Source organism: Symphalangus syndactylus, chromosome 5 (assembly GCF_028878055.3).
Source record: "Symphalangus syndactylus isolate Jambi chromosome 5, NHGRI_mSymSyn1-v2.1_pri, whole genome shotgun sequence".
Taxonomy (NCBI): Eukaryota; Metazoa; Chordata; class Mammalia; order Primates; family Hylobatidae; genus Symphalangus; species Symphalangus syndactylus.
In genome coordinates this window covers 65,923,543-65,936,617 of record NC_072427.2, presented here as the reverse complement: position 1 = coordinate 65,936,617, position 13,075 = coordinate 65,923,543, and the positions used below count along the sequence as shown (strand labels likewise).

Genomic DNA, 13,075 nt, shown 5'->3' with positions numbered 1-13,075 from the left:
TTTTGGGTGTGACATCAGCCCTCAAATTCCACATGTGTGGTCATTTTAAATACGTGGGGCATCATGGGACAACATGAGCCAGAAAAAAGATGAAAAAAAGTACACTGGGCAAGTAATGTTGTCCTCTAGTCCAACTGAAGGTCTTCATTTTTGTTAGCTCTGTTCTCCCTGAAAGTTCAAACGTGGTCTTCTGGAAGTTTGTATGTCCTCTTTGAAACTCCAAAATGTCCTGTGGTCAGGTTTGTTAAGTTCCTGTAGAGGCAACAAGCATTGTGCACTTCTAAATCTTAGGTTTGCAGGACACTAGATTAACAATAAGCTTTCACAGTGACTTTCTTTGGCCGGCAGTTTGCATTGTTCTTCCCAAGGATTCTAACCTGTGCTAAAAATGGAGGGAAACCAGGCCGGGCGCGGTGGCTCACGCTTGTAATCCCAGCACTTTGGGAGGCCGAGGCGGGTGGATCACGAGGTCAGGAGATCGAGACCACAGTGAAACCCCGTCTCTACCAAAAATACAAAAAATTAGCCGGGCGTGGTGGCGGGCGCCTGTAGTCCCAGCTACTCAGAGAGGCTGAGGCAGGAGAATGGCGTGAACCCGGGAGGTGGAGCTTGCAGTGAGCCGAGATTGCGCCACTGCACTCCAGCCTGGGCGACAGAGCAAGACTCCGTCTCAAAAAAAAAAAAAAAAAAAATGGAGGGAAACCATTTTGGCCAGGTGCAGTGGCTCATACCTGTAATTCCAACACTTTGGGAAGCTGAGATGGTAGGATTGCTTGAGCCCAGGAGTTTGGGGCTGCAGTGAGCCAAGATCATGCCACTGTACTTCAGCCTGGATGACAGAGCAAGACCCTGTCTCAGAAAAGAAAAAGAGAGAGACAGAAACAGTTTCAAGAAAGAAGACTCACTCTTTCAAATAGTACACATGAAATAATTGACACCATAGAAGTTAGTGATTAAGTGGGGACTTGGACCAAGGTAGGTAGGCAATGCCAAGTATTGTTACTACTGTAGGTTGTGGAGGGAGACTGTTAGGTCACTCCCCACCCCAGCCCATTGCTGTGATCTCAGACCAGTCTCTTCCTTGCTTGTGAGATGGAGGATAGACATAGGATTTTTTTTTTTTTTTGAGAATTCAGTGAGATATATATGCATACTAGTCTCAGGCTCATAAGTACCCAACAAATTTTAGCCATTATTATTTCTAATAGGAATCCAGGGGGAAGAGGGATAAGAAAAGAAAAGGAGACATTATTACAGGCAAGAGAAAACAGGGAGAGCTTCCTGGAAACTTGAACTAAACCTGAAAGGACCAATAAAGAAGAGTTTTGGGATTCTAGTTCAGAGAAACAGCTTGAGCAAAAAGAGGTAAACACAAATGTATTATAAGCCAGGACCACTGAAGAGACCCATCTGACTAAAGGGAAAGGGCATATTTGTGCTAGGAAAGAATAGGAAATAAAGTTGGCTCCCTATAGCAGGGCCTGATTATTTAGGAGAGTTTGGACATGGTGGCAGGCACCTGTGATCCCAGCTACTCAGGAGGCTGAGGCAGATGTGTAACTGGCAGAGAGCTGGAGTGGCCCACAGTGGTAGGCAAGGTAGACTGAAGAGGAAAGAGACTGAGATCTAAGAGTCCTGCTGATGTAACAGAGTGCTAATCCAGATGTAGGTTGTGAAGGCCTGGTCTAGAATGGTAACAGTGGGACTGTAGAAAGGACAGGTTCATTTTTGAAGCAGTGGCTGGATTTGGTGACTTGTGATTGGATATAACGGACAACACATGAGATATGAGGGCCATTTTGAACTGGTCCGCCATGTTGGATGGTAGCCTCAAGTGCTGAGGACCGAGGAGTTTGTTTTAGGATCACTTAGTGGTGATACATTTTGTTGTTAATTTGTTTGTTGCTCAGCAAACTAGAAGTCACTTCCAGAGAACCCTTTAAACATTCCATCCCGGGAATTCATGGGCTAGTAAATGACTGTTGATGAGAGCCTGAGAATTCTAGGGAAAGCCATGCCTGTTTCCAAGATAGCCCCAGTATTTTGTTTTGTTTCGTTTTGTTTTATGACAGAGTTTCTCTCTTGTCGCCCAGACTGGAGTGCAATGGCGTGATCTCAGCTCACTGCACTCTCCGCCTCCTGTGTTCAAGCAGTTCTCCTGCCTCGGCCTCCTGAGTAGCTGGGATCACAGGTGCCTGCCACCACACCTAGCTAAATTTTTTTTTTTTTTTTTTTTTTGGAGACAGAGGCTCACTCTGTCGCCCAGGCTGGAGTGCAGTGGTGCGGTGTCGGCTCACTGCAACCTCCGCCTCCCAGGTTCAAGCAATTCCCCTACCTTAGCCTCCCAGGTAGCTGGGATTGCAGGCACGCACTGCCACACTCAGCTAATTTTTGTATTTTTAGTAGAGATGGGGTTTCACCATGTTAGCCAGGCTGGTCTCCAACTCCTGACCTCAAGTAATCCACCCGCCTTGGCCTCCCAAAGTGATGGGATTACAGGTGTGAGCCACCAAGCCTGGTTAGTTTTTGTATTTTTAGTAGAGATGGGGTTTCACCATGTTGGCCAGGCTGGTCTCAAACTCCTGACCTCAGGTGATCCACCTACCTCGGCTTCCCAAAGTGCTGGGATTACAGGTGTGAGCCACTGCACCTAACCTGTTTTGTTTTGTTTTTGAGACAGGGTTTCGCTCTGTCACCCAGGCTGGAGTGCAGTGGTGCAATCTCGGCTCACCGCAACCTCTGCCTCCCAGGCTCAAGCAATCCTCCCACCTCAGCGTTGTGAAGAGTTGGGAGCAGTGGTGCTTAGTTAGCCAATGTGATCTTGGATAAATTGTCTAGCTCATTTGTGCCTCATTCTCCTAAACTACAAAATATGTGAGTCTTAACAGTATTTAATAATGATGATTATGGGATTTTTTTTTCTCAGCACAAATAACAGTGATAATTCTGGGATTTAAATGAGTTAATGCACTTAGAACAATGCACTATAAGTGTTAACCGTTAATGTCATTAATGTACTAAACACTACATTTTAACTATTAATATTATTGCCACTGTCTTTTTAAGTGAAAACTGAAAAAAATAAAACAGGAGAATGTATCTTTTGCTCAGGGCATGTGAAGGAACAGCTTTGTATCTTCTAAGAAGATGTATCTTAGCTCAATATCATAGAAAGGAATCAGACCCTACTGACACCAAACTATTGCAAACAGACAATTGGCTGGGTCACTCTCAGAATTTCTGGTCCTTCCCTAAGAGTGCTTCAGTTTTTGCTATATTCTATACAGGTGATTTTCTATGATAGCGACTGGAACCCCACTGTGGACCAGCAGGCCATGGACAGGGCCCACCGCTTAGGGCAGACAAAGCAGGTTACCGTGTATCGGCTCATCTGTAAAGGCACCATTGAAGAACGCATTCTGCAAAGAGCCAAGGAGAAGAGTGAGGTAAGCACAAGGGAAAGAAATTCCTACACTGGTGGAGCAAACAGAAAGTCCAACCACATTGAATGCATTGAGACTATTTAAAACTCTCTTGCCTTTCATTGGTCCTGACGAAACTACAATTTCTTCTGAATAGAAAATAAAATCAGATCCCATGCAATAGCAGTCTTGACTGCCCTGGCCATGCCTCATTCCCGTTCCCCTAGAATGGTTTCCATAGCCTGGATCCAGCTGTTGTTCTTGTGGAGACTGACACCAGTAATGGCCTCTTGCATTCAGAGGAAGAAGGATTGACATTTTTGAGTTCCTATCCTAGTACTCTCAGCTTATCTGCCTCTGAATTGTATGCCAAATTTGTTAGTTATTTTTTGTTTTTTTCCATCCTGATTCAGTAGCCTTAGATTTTCTAGTTAGCAGTTAGCAGTTCCAAGCAAAGAACTTACTGTTTTCCTTCTGTCGGACAAATAATCTGGATGAGCCAGTCAGATGAACTGAAATGAAAAGGGAGAAAAGAAGAAATAGGAAACCAGAGGCCTCCCCTGAGGAGTGGGTTGAGAACGATGTGTATCTTTTTCTGGATATTTGCCATAAGGGAATGGATGCCTGGAGGTGACATTTTGATCTGCTTTGGTGTAGATTCAGCGGATGGTGATTTCAGGTGGGAACTTCAAACCAGATACCTTGAAACCCAAAGAGGTGGTTAGTCTTCTTCTAGATGACGAAGAGTTGGAGAAGAAACGTATGTACTCTAAACCTCTCTACACTCCCCTCGTGTATCTGAGAATGGAAGAGGTACTTGGCTGTGTGCCAAGGGTAGGCAAAGCCAAAGGCTGTATTTAGGGAAAGTATTTTTGTGCTCATATTTTATATAAAAACTCAAACAAGAATGTGTTGTAGGCCAGGCATGGTGGCTCACGCCTCTAATTCCAGCACTTTGGGAGGCCAAGGTGGGCACATCACCTGAGGTCAGGAGTTTGAAACCAGCCTGGCCAATGTTGTGAAACTCCACCTCTACTAAAAATACAAAAAAACTAGTTCGGCATGGTAGCAGGCACCTGTAATTCCAGCACTTTGGGAGGCCAAGGCAGGAGAATTGCTTGAACCCAGGAGGTGGAGATTGCAGTGAGCCGAGATCGTGCCATTGCACTCCAGCCTGGGCAACAAGAGTGAAACTCCGTCTTTAAAAAAAAAAAAAAAAAACAACCACAAGATGGCTCACACCTGTAATCCCAGCACTTTGGGAGGCCGAGGCAGGTGGATCACGAGGTCAGGAGTTCCAAGACTAGCCTGGCAAACCTGGTGAAACCCCGTCTCTACTAAAAATACAAACATTAGTCGGGCGTGGTGGTGGGCACGTGTAATCCCAGCTACTCGGGAGGCTGAGGCAGGAGAATCCCTTGAAGCTGGGAGGCAGAGGTTGCAGTGAGCCAAGATCGTGCCATTGCACTCCAGCCTGGACAAGAGCAAGACTGCATCTCAAAAAAAAAAAAAAAAAAAAGCGTTGTGGAGTAGAAGGCAAAATTTATGTGTATTTTAAAGGTAAATGTGGCTTCAAATACTGTAGCTTGCACAAGGAAGGCACCTGACTCCTTAGCAGTAATGAATTTGCTCTTCTGCCCAGAAAAATGTTTTTATGTAAAAGTTGGAGAAGCACGCAGCTGTAACCATACAAACCCTCCTCCCATGTGTTTTCTGGCTTTTGAGAGCATTGGGTTTCAGATTCATCCTGTGAACCTCTGAAGCCTTCCACAGCATTACAGCAGAAAATAAGTTCATATTTGCCAGCACCTTCTAAAACCTTTCAGAACTCTACAGCCATGCTCAATGTGTGCAAAGCAGAGATATTAAAAGGCTGAAATGAAAAAGGGAAAAAGAATAACATGAGGAAAGGCCTATAATAATTTTTTTTTGAGACAGAGTTTCGCTGTGTTGCCCAGGCTGGAGTGCAGTGGCACCATCTTGGCTCACCACAACCTCCATTTCCTGGGCTCAGGCAGTCCTCCTGACTCAGCCTCTGGGGTAGCTGGGACCCAGGCGCATACCACTGTGCCTGGCTAATTTTTGTATTTTTGTAGAGATGGGGTTTCACCATGTTGGCCCGGCTGGTCTCAAGCTCCTGGGCTTAAACCATCAGCCTGCCCCAGCCTCCCAAAGTGCTAGGATTACAGACGTGAGTCACCACACCGAGCCAGCCCATAATACTTAAATAGAGTGTGGTTTAAACCCAAAGTTGAGAATCCAAGTTAGAAAACCACTGGTTATCTGCCTTAAACAGATAGAAGTGATACCTTGGAAAAGAAACATCAGGGGATATGGCCACCTTAATTAAGAGAGTGAGGATCATGATTACCACAGGTGCTTCATCAGGTCTTAATTTATTTTCTTGATAGTGAGGCTGCGGCAGGAAGAGAAACGGCAACAGGAGGAAACCAACCGAGTGAAAGAGCGCAAGCGGAAGCGGGAAAAGTATGCGGAGAAGGTATCTCCAGCCTGGAATGGTGGATAGGGGCTAATGGGGCCTGGGGTGCTTACCAAAAAGGCTTTGGGGTACATGGCTTCTCATCTTGGTTACTGGTTGCTATCAAGCTCCAGCTGTGTATGATCAGCTACATTTCTGGGCTGACTCATGCTTTGCTCCGGAGAAATGTGGCCTTGGTAGATCTGTACTCCCCACACAAACTCACCCTTACAGTGGTCACAGTTTAATTATGGAAACCATTTGTCAGGGCTGTTACAAAGCATGTAAGGCTAAAATGTGACTAAGATCAGCATTACTTACTTATATTATTAGGCTCCGTAGAATCTTAGAAAGGGCCAAAGAGGTCATGAGATCCAAAACCTACCATAATTCTGCTAGTGTACCTCTCAGTGTCATCTGTCACTAGAAAAATAAACCCCCGTCTTATTTCTAAATGTCTGTCCCTCTCTTTTTCTCCAGTTCACACCAAGGATTTGAACTGTCTTAAAAACAAAAACAGATATGTAGAAAATATATTGAAAGCATTGGCCCTCTCTTTTGTGGGACTGCATTCAGTCAGCCTCAATAAGTGCTGGATGTGCCAGCAGCTGGTGAGGCTCTTCGCCCCATGAGGATCAGGGTTGGTGTGGCTCTGGTTCAATGTGACTGCCCCAACTTTAAACTCTATTATTGTGGCAGATATTCATAAGCTTTTTTTTTTTTTTTTCTTTTGAGCCGGGGTCCAATTTCTGGGCTCAAGCAATCCTCCCACCTCAGCCTCCTAAGTAGTTGGAATTATAGGCATGTGCCACAGTACTCGACTGAAATACACATAAACTCCTATTTAGCTATCCCTTCTTCCTTATGCAGTTTTTCTTCCTTAAAAATATGCTAATTGAGAAGTTTATAAACTAAAGAATAAAAGTTCTGTTATCCGTTTCTTCCCAAATCCCGCTTTTCTTTTGGGGTACATCCTCACGTTTTCCATATTTATCCGTGTGTTCCCAGAAGAAAAAGGAAGATGAATTGGATGGGAAAAGGAGAAAAGAGGGTGTGAACCTGGTGATCCCATTTGTTCCCTCGGCTGATAACTCCAACCTCTCTGCTGACGGAGATGACTCCTTCATTAGCGTGGACTCAGCCATGCCAAGCCCCTTCAGTGAGGTGAGGCTCCTTTTAGATGCCTGCATCACAGCAGTAAGGAGTGTCCTGACCGTATAGCAGGGACACACTGCTGGGCAGTCTCTGCTTCTCCTGGAGCTCTCCAGCCTTGTTAAAGTAGATTGCACATGAGGTCTGTAAGGAGAAAAACAAATGAGGACAGGTTGGTTTCTCAGAAGCCAAAGCAGCCTCAACTGTGAATCATGTTCCTAGCTGGGTGCAAGGCCATGGGCGGTGAGCACAGGGAGTAGTAATGATCTTAACCCTTCCTCCTCTAGATCTCCATCAGCAGTGAGCTGCACACTGGCTCCATTCCCCTGGACGAGAGCAGCAGTGACATGCTGGTCATTGTGGATGACCCAGCCTCCTCAGCCCCTCAGTCTCGAGCTACCAACTCTCCCGCATCCATAACAGGCTCCGTCTCAGATACCATGAATGGTAATTCTGCTGTCTTGTACAGCTTGGGCCTGGTCCATTGCCCAGCACTGGTTTGGTTGTGGGTAAGGTCCTGATTCCTTCTAGGATAATGGTATTTTTATTCTTTCAATAGCTTTGTCAAATGAAATGAAGAAACGAGGTTTAGGGAAAGCAAAATAAGAACTTTATAAAGATTTAAAACTTGTTGTTTTCCAGTCATCCCCAACTTTCAGATTCACCATTATTTTTGCTAATTTTTAATTAATGTTAGCTTTTCTGGGCCTTTCCTCACTTTGCTGTGTGGGGCCTAGTGTTGCTGCCATTTCTTCGGGAGCTCTGGGTTCAAAACTCAAGGGTAAAATTTGACTCTCCAAGGCAAGAGCACATTAGGGTGTGCAGATGAGTCCCAGGTAGCAAGTCACTTCCCTTTGTAATGGACAAATTTAAAGAGGAAACTCAGGAGTAATGTAACTAGTCTTCAGAATGAAAAGCAGCTTGAGGAGTTAGGATGTTTTCATTGTTTAGAATTCTTAGTATTCTCTGTGACTCAGTGGTCTAGCCATTATTAAGTGGAGACATAGACCTCCTCATGGGTCCTAAAACAAACACCCTAAGAGCCCGCTTTCCCTGTCAGGAGAAGATGATGTTAACATCTTGGAGAGATTCACTTTTTTCTTTTTTTTTTTTTTACCCCTTTTGGCCCATTTGTTCCCACAGGAATTTCCATTCAGGAAATGCCAGCTGCAGGACGTGGTCACTCAGCCCGAAGCCGAGGCCGCCCCAAAGGTTCAGGAAGCACAGCCAAAGGAGCAGGGAAGGGCCGGAGCCGAAAGTCCACGGCAGGCAGTGCTGCTGCAATGGCAGGAGCCAAAGCCGGGGCTGCAGCGGCCTCTGCAGCTGCCTATGCTGCATACGGGTACAACGTGTCTAAAGGTACAGAAGCCCAGGGTGGCTGCAGACTTTGTTCTGGTCAGAGACAGTCTAGAAATACTGTCAGGTAGAACATGTAGGAAACTCTCAAGCCGGGAGCTTTCTTCCTAGAGCCCCAATTGGGGTTCTTCTTCTTTGTAATAAGCACTGTTGACTCACCCCTTGCCCTCCTGATGGCACAGGGCTGTCTATGGATTGGAAGTAGCTGTAAAAAGAGAGAACTGAATTGTGAACTGTACTACTTTAAACATTCTGAATTTTTCTTGCTTTGGGGATTTGTTTTCTTCCTAGGCTTTTATTTCTGAGATCCACATTTTAGTAATCTAAATTAGCATAGTTAACATTCATTCAGCTGTGTGATTTATCACCTAGGTATGAGGCACCTGCTGTGTGCATAGCCGTATACCACATGGGCCAGGCACAGTGGCTCACACCTGTAATCCCAACACTTTGGGAGACTAAGGCAGGCAAATCACTTGAGGCCAGGAGTTCGAGACCAGCCTGGCCAACATGATGAAACCCTGTCTTTACCAAAAAACACAAAAAATTAGCTGGGCATGGTGGCGTGCACCTGTAGTCCCAGCTACTTGGGAGGCTGAGGCACAAGAATTGACTGAACCCTGGAGGTGGAGGTTTCAGTGCAGTGAGATCACGTCACTGCACTCCAGCCTGGGTGACAGAGCAAGACTCTCTCAAAAAATAAAAAATATAAAAAGGAGTATTCCACATGGACCTTGCTCCTGAGTGTATAATAGCAATGAGAAGGGGAAGCCACGCATGCAGTACGCTTAACAGCAATCCACGGCAAAATACAGGGGAATGAAAAGAAAGCAGCCACGGTGGTTGTAGATCAGGAGGAGAGGGAACCATGGGCCTGCTGGTAAGTTGCCTGTCTGTATTCAAAAGGGAGGAGAAGAATGAGGAAGGATTTGGACTGGTGACAGAGTTGGCAGTGGCCAAGGCATATTGGGAGTCACTGAGCAGGTTAGGTTCCACTGAAGAGGAGCAGTAGGAGTCAAGGTTGGAAACACATGGCGAAGCCTGCTGGGCAGGAGCTTAGCAGATGTGTGACAAGGGGCTGCAGACAGTTTGAGAAAAAAAGTGGCTGTTGTGCCCGTGATATGTGAAGGATGATTGTAGCTATAAAGTATAGGACATTTGAGTGTGGTGAGAAAGAGAGAGCCACTTACAGACCTTTTTTCCCATTCAGTACATGGGCTTAGAATACTAAGCTCATAGTTGTAGCAAGTAAAGGCATACTTGTATAGAAAGTGCTTGGAGTGTAGTAATTGCTCAGTAATTGTTAGTTTACTTGCCTTTTCTCCTACTGCAGGAATCTCAGCTTTCATTTATTGGTTCTTCCAGGAAATATGAAGTATGATAGAGGAAATATGAAGTATAATAGCCTCGCCCAGTGTTTCTTAGCCCTTTGCCAACTTATCACATCCTTGGAAAACAACAGTCATGCCAGTAGTCAAGGCTGCCGCGGCAGAGTCTCACCAATGGCTGCGGCATTGCATATACTCATCAGGGTTTCTCCTCAGAACCTGCACTGAGCAGAGGGCGGGAAGGGTGAGGGAGATAGAGGGGGTAGGGCAGCACAAGAAAAACCAGCAGTGCTTGGCAACTAGAAATGGAAATCAAGGGAAAGGAGTGGTTCAGAGAGTACCTGCGGTTCCACTGTGGGTGAGGAGAGAGACATGTCTGCCCATCAAGCACTTAGAATTCTTTTTTGGAAAGTAAAACCAGTACATATGAAACAATTGAAGAATCATATTAGACAATGTGTTATCACATGTAAGTGGATTTGGCTCATGTAGGAAAAAGGGAAGTTCACTGTTGCCCCAGGAGTCATCACTGAAGATGGGGGATTTGAGCTATGCCCTTGAAGTGACACAGGCCGTGGAGAGCAGGGGTGGCCATTGCCAGCGCAAGGAGAACTATGAATATAGACACAGGATAGAGAGTGGGCAGCCTTGTACCCTCTGGCCTGACTTACTGGAGAGTAGCAGGAGCATGAAATTGAAAAGGAAACATCTTATCACATGCGATGTCGCAAGAAAGAAGAAAAGAAAAACCTGTTTGTGCCTAGTAAGTTACAGCTCTCATCCTGTAACCTTGGTGTCTCAGATTGTAAAATGTGTGCTCTATCTAGAGTGTCAAGATGGACATTTTACCATCTGTGGATGAAGTAGTATGGAGAGGGTTGGGTAGGTATCGTTTTCTCTTAAAAATCTGTCCCTCTTACTGAAAAGACAGTTGACAGGAAGAGCAAGCAAACATACCAAGAAGAAGTTAGCAAGGAGTGGCAGGGAGGAATTGCCCACCACTTCTCCAGCTCAGACTCTGGTAACCAAGGCCACAGGCTCCAAGGAAGCTCACACGGGACTGGTGCTTACGTTCTTGTCTCTCTCCGTCCCCACAGGAATCTCCGCCAGCAGTCCTCTGCAGACATCCCTTGTTCGGCCTGCTGGCCTTGCTGACTTTGGACCTTCAAGCGCCTCTTCTCCTTTGAGTTCCCCCTTGAGCAAGGGAAATAATGTTCCTGGGACTCCCAAGAACCTCCACATGACCAGCAGCCTAGCCCCAGACTCTCTGGTCCGGAAGCAGGGCAAAGGCACCAACCCCTCTGGAGGACGGTAACCATCTGGGCTCTCCGACTTCCTTCAACCAAACCAGGGCTAGAGTCCTGACCTGCCAGTGGTCTTTGGATGGCTTGCCCCATGCAGCATCTTCCATCCTGAGTCAGAAGTGGAAATGTCCAGCAAGGGAAGGACAGGCAGGTGGATGGTGTGAGCACTTTTATCATCTGTGTCTCATCAGGAGCATCTGGGGTGCCTATAGGAGGAAGGCACAGGGCAGGGATCAGCTGCACTGCATCTCAAGTGAACTGCATAGCCAAGTCTTAAACCTCTCACGGGGCAAGCCTGACATAGACCCCCTTTAGATGCTCAGGCACACTGTTTCCATCCCCATTCCACTCTTTGGCTCTGACACATCCCTTGCAAAGTCTCCGCAGGTGCTGTGAAGAGCCTTCCATGGTAGAGATTTCTCTTACGATTGTGATTTCTCATAGGGCTAGTAAGGGAGGAGATTGTATACCTGTTGTCCACAGTCTTCAGGCAGCAACCCAGGTCTCTGAACCCCATTTGCCAGAGTGTCATCATTGAAGAGAGCAGTGACTGCGAGAGATGGTGGAGGCTGCTAAGCATGACAGAGGCTAGAGGAAGTGTATCCACAGGCAGTTGTGTTCCCAGCAATTCCTCCCCTGTCCTGCATGGTTCACACCAAGAGAACCTTCAGATCCTACCAGCAACAGTAGCACCTTCCACCCAGGGGACTCCCAGAAGCCAGTAAAGAGACCAGGAGCCACTTCAATCAGCAGGACAGCCTCACCGCCCCTCTTGCAGACTCCCCTTTGCCCATTCTGAATGCACAGTCTCCCTGCTCATGTCCTTCAGCCCCCTGCTTGGCTGTATGCACTGTCTGTATTGCACTGAGAGAGGAAGGGACAGCAGGAGTGAGGTGGAGAGGGCGGAGGGAGGGGGCAGGCTCGGCACCGGCCCTCCCAGCCCGGCCAGCGGGAGCTTGCTGCCCTCCAGCAGAGACAGAGGGGCAGTGTTTGCATGGGAGGTGTTTCTGCCTGCCCCTGCCTGATGCCCCTGGTGGAGTAGGTACCTCTGGGCGGGCAAGCCTCTAATTTGCACACCTGAAAATCACGGAATTGAGTTTAGATAGATGATTTTTAAAACTTTTTTTTGGAGTAGGGGGCATAGGGGAATCATTTAATTTAAATCATTAAGATTCCCCTGCTCAAACCCAGACTCCTGTGTACAGATGCTATTTAGAGGGAATCAGAAAAATGCCAAGCCTTTTTTCTCTTTGAATGTGCTGTCTATTTTTATAACTGAACTTGTACATATGTATAAAGAGAGACACATCTTCCTTTTACTAACTGGATAAAAAAAATCTTAAATAAAATGGAGTGAGATAATTTTATGTAAATTGAGGTGTCTGTGGTCTTTGCAGCTGCCTCTCCTTGGAGGCAAACTAGAGCCCTTGGGGATGTGGGAGGATACAGGGAAAGCAGAGCCCTCGCCTGTGATCAGAGAGGACGGGTTGGTGGGACAAGGAGTGGACTGTGGGTGTTTCCTCAGTAGCAGAATTGATTGGGCTTATGAATTTGCCTCTGGCCATCAGAAAGGAGGCTTGACCGAGTGTCTGACATGCAGCGGTCAAGGCCCTTGTCTCCATGGTGGGCTCTTTATGACTCAGGACTTAGACCCCAGGACTGAGGTGTGGGCGGCTTGGCCTGGGCGCCACTAAGCAGAGCTACGTAGTGGTCATCTTAATAGTGACAGTGTTCTCAAAGTTAGCTGCACTCTTAAGAATCATGAAAGAAAATGGTGAAATACATTCCTAAGGATGCCAGAGACATCCAGGCTGTGAAAACTTAGCTCGGTGATAGTTGGGAAAAGAGCACTAGTTCCCAGCCTGGCCTGGCAGCCAGCGTTTCTCTGACTGGGTGAAACACTGATTGATAAGCTCTTGTATCACTTTTGGGCAGGGCTCTTGCGGTTCCCGAGTATGCTGGCTGTGTGGCCTCCCTAGCCTTGCTCACCCTGCACACTGTTGGTCAGGGTGGGCTGGCTCCTGGGCAGCTGAT

The 13,075-nt window shown here is 46.7% G+C and overlaps 1 protein-coding gene across 5 annotated transcripts in view; it reads left to right on the top strand.

The window, feature by feature from the left end:
- The window catches only part of INO80 (INO80 complex ATPase subunit), a 139,118-nt gene extending 126,704 nt beyond the window's left edge, over window positions 1–12,414 (top strand). For 2 of the 5 annotated variants that reach the window (XM_055278754.2, XM_055278757.2), the window contains 7 exons: window positions 3,288–3,446; window positions 4,080–4,182; window positions 5,834–5,922; window positions 6,910–7,065; window positions 7,341–7,500; window positions 8,197–8,412; window positions 10,835–12,414. In XM_055278754.2, the coding sequence (XP_055134729.1) occupies window positions 3,288–3,446; window positions 4,080–4,182; window positions 5,834–5,922; window positions 6,910–7,065; window positions 7,341–7,500; window positions 8,197–8,412; window positions 10,835–11,052 (1,101 nt within the window). In that variant the 3' untranslated portion in view covers window positions 11,053–12,414. Of the gene's footprint in view, window positions 1–3,287; window positions 3,447–4,079; window positions 4,183–5,833; window positions 5,923–6,909; window positions 7,066–7,340; window positions 7,501–8,196; window positions 8,413–10,564 lie in introns of all 5 variants that reach the window. The other 3 variants (XM_063639096.1, XM_055278756.2, XM_063639095.1) reach the window with 3 other exon arrangements.
- The last annotated feature ends 661 nt before the right edge of the window (window positions 12,415–13,075 follow it).